General features: G+C 40.8%; 1 protein-coding gene across 50 annotated transcripts in view; it reads left to right on the plus strand.

Annotated features, from left to right (window-relative positions):
* Nucleotides 1-8,114, plus strand: part of LOC122543116 (calcium/calmodulin-dependent protein kinase type II subunit beta) — a 265,513-nt gene that overhangs the window by 149,160 nt on the left and 108,239 nt on the right. For all 50 annotated transcript variants that reach the window (XM_043681394.1, XM_043681397.1, XM_043681395.1 and 47 more), the window contains exons 8-11: nt 514-597; nt 3,223-3,317; nt 5,130-5,252; nt 5,662-5,745. In XM_043681394.1, coding sequence (XP_043537329.1) covers nt 514-597; nt 3,223-3,317; nt 5,130-5,252; nt 5,662-5,745 — 386 coding nt within the window. The remainder of the gene's footprint in view (nt 1-513; nt 598-3,222; nt 3,318-5,129; nt 5,253-5,661; nt 5,746-8,114) is intronic.

The following is an 8,114-nucleotide window of genomic DNA, read 5'->3' on the forward strand; positions in this document are numbered from 1 at the left end:
GTCAGCATGACCTGCTGTGCTTTTCCAGCAACACATTTTCAGCTGTGTCACTGTGTTTGTCATCATTGATGTTGGCTTTTTCCTTTGGAGGAGACAGAAGGTCATGTGCAAATAATTTCATTGGCTTTGAAGAGCTCAACAGCCTAAACCTGTAAGATTCTGCACCAGCAAATCTGAGTTGAAAGGCACACAGCCAGAATATTAGATCAATTACAAACCCATGCTCCCTAAGACCAGGCAGCTTCATAGTCAACAAAGGTGCAGACACTGGCATCACCCACATGTGATCATGGGGAATCTAATGTTGCATGAGCTGTGTGAATGAGAATCTTGCTGGCATCAGTCTTGGCATGATATACCTCAACTTAGTACCTTGAAAACTGCAGCTCAGCGTAACACTGAGAACCGAAGGGATGGGTTTTGTTTGTTACTTTTGAATAAACCTGCTTTTGCATCAATTTCAGAATTGAGTCTAAGGAAAACATCTGACTGTACAATTCTTACTATCTACAGGTTTTGCAGGCACACCTGGCTACCTGTCTCCTGAGGTTCTTCGAAAAGAAGCCTATGGAAAGCCAGTAGATATCTGGGCATGCGGTGAGTAAAATAGGTGGACCTTGATTTCAACTAATTTCTAAAATTGGCCTGCCCTCGATGTTTGGCATTTTAGGTTAACCACATGGTTAGATTGAAGTGTCTTTGGAAGCTTTTCACCAGTGACCTGCCCATATAGAATATCCCTGAAACCATGGGTGAGGATATGAAAAGTCATAAGCTAAGTCCAGACGTGATATAGCAGGTGTTGAAACCATGATGCTTCCCATTCCTGGGCATCATTTGCATGTAATTAGTGGGATACATCCCAGTTGGTGCATTATGGACCTTAAGCAATGAGCGAATGGATTGCCCATGACATGTCACAAAAAGAGAAGGCTGATCTCAGCCAGCTAGTCATGGATGAGGCAGTGGGAACAGATCAGTGATGCTTCTTCTTAGATGAGGAAGGCACTTTTTAATATTTCTGGCATGTGAGAAGCATGTAACAGATGTGAATGTGGTAATAGCTGTCACAGGTCAGATCCTCCTCATGCTCTGAACAGAGTTAGGTTCCCATTTACAAATCAGAGTGTCCACCAGTTTGCTGGATGGGAGTGCTCTGTGACCATTAAATTTTCATGGAAACTGTTCCATTGGTCTCAGCCTCTCGAACTGAGCCACTATCTCCATTTGTGTCAGGAGATGTAGAATAGCCATGGGCGTCGAAGGGACCACTAAGTGTACTGAGGGGGAGAAAATATGGTTTTGCCCATATTTACCGCTCTTCCTTCAGTAACAAATGTTCTCTTCAGGTCATCACAGGAGCAGTCTACATACTTCAGGCCTTAAATACAGAAGCTTGACCCTTCTGTCATCCCTGCTGTCAGAGCTTTATTTGTGCGAAGCAATTTGAGACACTGCTGTTCCTATTTATCTCCCCACAAATGATTTCTATGACGTATTGGGATCCAGTAAAATTTCTCCCAATCCAGAAAGGGACAACAGTCTTAACTGAAGTTTGGAGAGTACAAACTGCAGGCAGATGTATTCGTAGAGCAAATTTGAGCTCATTACTACCCAAAATATGTCTTGGATCCCAAAATCAGTGAATCAGCCAGGAGATGGAATATTTGATTGTGATGGAAGGCAAGCTCAGGATGACATGAATTCTGATAGATGTTAGGAAAGTGCATCTGTTGTGTTATGAAGTTGAAGGCATGTACTGTACTTTTAAGAGAGAGTGAATGATATTCTGCACTGAGAGCTTACAAGCACATGTGATATAACAAGAAAGCAGTCTCACAGTGTACTTGAAAATATGTAACATTTGGCTGTGAAATGGAGACCTGAATTGGTTGCTGTTTTGACAATAATTCGAATTTAACCAATCAGTTTAAATTATGCCCCAGGATACTAATACCCATCAAGTTTGAATTTATTGTTTTACCAACATCAAGCCAATAAGACATTCCGATTTTGGAGATATATAAATGCAGACATTTTGAAAATTGCAGACAGAGCAACTGCCATCAACACAGATCCAAGAAATTAGGAAACACTCTCTATCAAAGGTACCTTTTCATATGAAACTTATTTGCAGTAAAAAGAAAGATGACCATCCAGGGAGATCTTCAGCCAGAAGAAGTCAGACACTGAAGATGACAGCCACTGTATGGTTTTGAAATTAAATTGATGTAATTTCAATAAGTGTCTTATTGGCACAGTATACTGTTATAGAGTTGGAAGGCAGTAATAAGCAGTTAAGACAAAGGGGAGCTTAGAGTTGTGAATAGTTCTTGTTGAATGTTCATTTTTAGAGTTAAAAAATAAATTGATATTCTTTTCTTCAAATAGTAGAATTTGGGAGTTCTGTGTGACTCATTTTAAACAGACGACAAGGCAAGGTGAGCGTTTCTGGGTGTTTGGTTTAATGAACGGAAGAGTTCACTGCCATGTCGCAACAGTTGCAAATGTCAAACTACACACTCCCAAACTTGGATTAAATGTTTTTAATGACCAGACCAAATCCCTTGCAAATATATCTAGACCTGAACATTTTCTTATTTAAAGACAAGTGTAAAGTGCAGTGTTCTGGATGTGGTTCGGTTGGTTGCACGGCTTTCAGCAAAACACACTTAATTCTTACCCTATAGTTAAAATACAAACACAAGGAAGAAGAATTGGAATAAGCTAACTCTATTGGAAAACCAAACCGAGTAATAGATTATTTAACAGCAGCAACTGTTCCAATGTACTAACATGTCATAAACATCCTTGACAAAGGCAAAGTCAGTAAAACAGATAGTCTTGCATGCAGTTCTGACAGCAGAGAGACAAGCTCCAGCTTTTAGCTGTAGATGAATAACAGCTTCCACAACCAGCTTTGAAAACCTCAGTTCTGACTGAAAGCTAAACTAAAACCCTGGTTCTGTGGGAGCCTGACTCCATTCCTTCGTGCTGCTTCTGTTGTTCCAACTTTGTGTTTAAAAGACACCAGGCCTCAAAAGCTGTTTGTTTTATTGGCTTGAAACAGACTGCTTGGCAACCTCTTCTCAAAAAAAAGGCAAAATTCGAGTGTCATCTCATTGTTCACCTTTGACTTAAACATTGACTGAATAATTTATCAAAAATGCTGATCTTTTGAAATCCATTTTCCTGTTTTTGCTTTTTTTTTGTCTCTTGTAGGAGTTATTCTCTACATCTTGCTTGTTGGCTATCCACCTTTCTGGGATGAAGACCAGCACAAGCTCTATCAACAGATCAAGGCTGGTGCTTATGATGTATGTACATGAAGGAAACTGGCTTTGACCAGCATGAGATCAAAATGCAACATCTTAGTCATTTATTTCAGTCACTCATTTCTAGTCGCACTCCACTCCTGTCCACTTCTATGTCATGGTCCTTGACTTTGCCTCTCTGCTCCAAAGCTAAAAAGACTGAACAGTTGTCAGAATTGAAGGTGGCAGTGTTAATCCCCAATGAACTGCTGAATAATTTGAACTGGCTATTTGGGCTGCAAAGACCCAAATTGTCCGTATGTGCCTACAACCTAACACAATGGGCAACAAATTCTGCCACGCTAAAAATAAATATTCATGTTTCTTTACTTGCATAAGCCCAGAGGCAATCCAGTTCCAGATAGACATGGGTTTGGGTTTCATCTGAGCATGTTGAAGGGAACGACTTGTCACCGCCAATTTGCATATCTTGCACTACTAGGTTCTGATCAGTTTCTGTTTTACCTGTCAGCTTTTGCCAAAGTACATGATTCACTATAGCATGCAGCTGAAGTGTAAATGAATGCCTGCCCCACCTGGTGCTTTTACTTTCAGCTCTAATCTATATGCTGTGCTGACTCCTCCATCTTTTAATGTACCCTGTCACCCTTGCATGATTAAGCCTGCCACAAGAAGGCCTGTTTTTTTTCTCCCTCCTACTCCAGTGCAGACTATTAATGGAGCCAAGAAAGACCAGAAGACAATCACAATGATCTCTGTTCTCTGGGGTTGGCTCGTGGTTAATTGACCAAGTATGGAAAGCAGAAACAAAGTAGGAACTACTTATTTGCCACAAGGAAGAAGTACTAATTGGCTAGAAATATCTCTTCATTTATTGTTAGTGGCAGCAACGGTTTAGGTTCCACTTGAGCTGGCAGGACCAGAAGTCTCTAAGTCTGCACTCAGATGAGTTTTTGCAACTTTGTACAGAGGAATAAATTAAAGCATCTTAACATGTTGATGAAACAGTCATATGAAATTCAAACTTAGAAATATGACTGGTTGCAAGGGCAGGATTGTACCGTAATGAATCAATGTATTTCCGATATCAAAAATAAAAGTCGCAATTAAAATAAAGCACACTTTATTTTTGTATTTCCTGCTGGATTCCTGCTTGCGAAAGTAATTCAAAGTGTAAATCACTACATTCTGAAGCCATTGGCTTTGACATTGTGATTCCTCAAAATAATTCAATAATTTGATTTATTTTGACATTGATATTTGTAATAACTGCTATTTATTTTGCACTGTTAAAACAATGAGCTTTCCAAATGCACTTCTCAGGAATTGTATCAAGCAAAATATGGCACTGAGTAGGTTGAGAGATTTGAGGAAAGATGATGATTTGAACAATGTTCCTAAGTGAAGAAAGAGAGGTGGATAGGTTTTGGGATGCAGTGGCATTTCTTTGTCTGGGGCCTCTGCATCTGAAGGCACAATGGAGATTGGTTGATTAGTTAAAATTATGGATGTGTAGACATGCTGAACAGAGCTCAAAAAGTCAAAATATTTTGAAATTGGAGAAGCCATTGAAGAACACTGAAATAAGTTTGCACATTTTGAAGTTGAAATGTAGATCACCGAGCAGAGAACTGAATGGGACTTGATGCAATTCTTGAAAATACTTGGAACCATTTTGTTTTGAATAAGAAATTAAACTGTACATCCTGCTGATCACAGGAGGAAAACTCCTCCCTCCACTGACTATCATAAAGTGAACAAATCTGGACAGAAATAAGATGTTATGATATTGTGTAAAAGACATGCTATTTCTTGAGAATTCTCATTTTTACCTCTTTTTCTGTCATCTCTTAGTTTCCTTCTCCTGAGTGGGATACGGTTACTCCAGAGGCCAAGAATCTCATCAATCAGATGCTGACAATTAACCCTGCCAAGCGTATTACTGCCACTGAGGCACTGAAACACCCCTGGGTCTGTGTAAGTGTTCATCTATGGTCATTGCACAGGAGCTGCAGGAGTGAATGCATCCCTCACCTTTGTATCTAGCAAAGAAGGCTGGACGGCATTTATCATGTCATTTAAGTGAATGTTAGATTTTAGCCTGCCAACAGGCCCTCCAGTTTCTACATGTCATGTGGATCGTTTGGATATAACCCCTTGACCTTAAACAGAAATGAGTGACCAAGATTGAATGGGATATGATAGAGGTGAACTGCTGTATTGTGACGATGCTCAGTTCACTCTGCAAGCAAGTTAATGAAGCATCTGTACTTAGACCATCTCTCTGTTTTTCACGAGCTGGGGAACGAATGGGACAAAATGTTTACAAAAATTGAATTGTAAGAAGAGCTCCATCAGTGAAATTAAATTTTTTGTTCACTTTCAGCAACGATCCACTGTTGCGTCTATGATGCACCGCCAAGAAACTGTGGAGTGTTTGAAGAAATTCAATGCCAGACGAAAACTCAAGGTGAGAAACCCTTCGTTACAATCACTTTGCTGGGGCTGTGTCACCTTTTCAAGTGCTGTGAGGGTATTTTGTAGTCTTACTCGTGAATTTGTTGGTGCATTGACATTATGGTCACAGATTTTAAAGTGTTCAGATCTTTATTTTCAGGGTCTGAACCTGAAAATAAAATTTGCTGTAGTGCACAGCTTCCAGACCACCTTATTGATCCATTCACTTTCCTATGAGGTTACCTTCATGAAACCCTGAAATCTATTTTGAATTTTGAATATTTCTATGAAATCAGACATTTGGGGGGCAAACCCTACTGTAGATATCTTCTCACCAGACCTTAAACCTGTGAAGTCCAGAACATTGTCTCCCGATTCAGTTGGTGTCAATCACTTAACATTGCATTAACAAAATGAACTGCACAAAATACTGAAAATGATCAGGTTATTCTGATGAAAGAGAGGTCATTAACCTCACCTTAATTTGATTTCACTCTGCACAATTGCTAGCTGTTCTGATGAATATTTCCAGCATTTTTGTTTTTTGTTTCAGAATTCCAGCATCTGCAGCATTTTATTTTTGTGATCACTCTTGAAATTGTGGTGAATTTATTTCTTGGAAATGGAGCACCACATAATCTCAACTCGATCCAATTAAAACAACAGGTGTTACGCTGTTCTCCTCTCGACTGAGATTCCACTGGAGATCAATGTGAGGCCTAAACTTTTCACAAATTAAATCAAAGAACATGGATGAAGGGAGCAAAAATGTGGTTGCTAAATTTGCTGATGACAAAAGCTAGACAGAAAAGATAGTGTAACAAGGCCACAAAGAGATATGGATAAGACTATAAGACACAGCTGCAGAAACTAGGCAATTCAGCCTATCGAATCTGCTCTGCCATTTTCTCATCCCCATTCTCCCACTTTCTCCCCGTAACCCTTGATCCCCTTGACAATCAAGAACCTATGTATCTCAGTCTTAAATATACTCAATGACCTGGCTTCCACAGCCTTCTTTGGCAGTAAATTCCATAGATTTACCTCACTCTGGCTGAAGAAGTTTCTCCTTACTTCTGTTCTAAAAGACCTTTACTCTCAGGCTGTGCCCTTGGGTCTTAGTCTCTCCTACCAATGAAAACATCTTCCCCAACATCCACTCTGTCCAAGCCATTCAGTACTCTGTAAGTTACAAATGAGATCCCCCCCTCATCCTTCTAAACTCCATCGAGTGTATACCCAGACTCCTCAAACATTCTTCGTATGGCAAGCTTGTCATTCCTGGGACGATTCTCGTGAACCTCATCTGAACCTCCTCCAGGGCCAGTACATCCTTCCTGAGATATGGGGCCCAAAACATCACACAATACTCCAAATGTGGCCTGACCAGACCCTTATAGAGCCTCAGAAATACATCCCTGCTTTTATATTCAAAATAAATGCCATCATTGCCTTTGCCTTCCTAACTCCTGACTCAGTAGTTTAGCAGAGATCTGTACAATGTAGAGAAATGTGAAATTGTCCATCTTGTCAGGAAGAATAAGTAAGAAGCTGATCATGGAAATAATGATAGGTTGGAAGGCTTTGAGAGGCAGAGTGGGATCTGGGAGCCTTCGAGTGCGAATTGTAAAAGGTTTGAGTGTATATACAGCATGTAATTAGCAAGGAAATTAAATGCAAAAGTAAGGAATTATGCTTGAGTAGTACAAGGCACTAAGGGTGAAATATTTGGACTACTGAGTAAAGTGAAGGACTGTGATTTCATTGAAACATGAAGGACTCTTAAGAGGCGTGATAGGGGAAATGCTGCGAGCATACTTCCCCTCATGAGAGAGTCATGGACCAGAGGGCATAGTCTGAGAATAAATGGGTGCCAGTTAAAGACTGCTAAAAGAAGGAATTTGTGCTATGAGGGTTGAGAGGCTGTCCACCTCCTTGCCACAGAGAGCTGTGGGAGGGTCAAGACTGAAATAGAAAGACCTTGATCAGTAGGGAAGTCAAGGGTTAATGAGAAGGGAAAGGAAAGTGAATGTGAGGAATGTCACATCAGCCATGGTCCGACTGGATGCCAAACAGCCTCGATGGGTCAACTGGGAGAAAGTGAGGACTGCAGATGCTGGAGATCAGAGCTGAAAAATGTGTTGCTGGAAAAGCGCAGCAGGTCATGCAGCATCCAAGGAGCAGGGGAATCGATGTTTCGGGCATAAGCCCTTTTCAGGAATGAGGAAGGTGTGTCAAGCAGGCTAAGATAACAGGTAGGGAGGAGGACTTTGGGGAGGGGCATTGGGAATGCGATAGGTGGAAGGAGGTTAAGGTGAGGGGGTGGGGGCGGAGAGGTCGGGAAGAAGATTGCGGGTCAAGAAGGCGGTGCTGGGTCAAGAG

The sequence above is a fragment of the Chiloscyllium plagiosum genome, chromosome 42 (genome assembly GCF_004010195.1).
Source record: "Chiloscyllium plagiosum isolate BGI_BamShark_2017 chromosome 42, ASM401019v2, whole genome shotgun sequence".
NCBI classification, from domain to species: Eukaryota; Metazoa; Chordata; class Chondrichthyes; order Orectolobiformes; family Hemiscylliidae; genus Chiloscyllium; species Chiloscyllium plagiosum.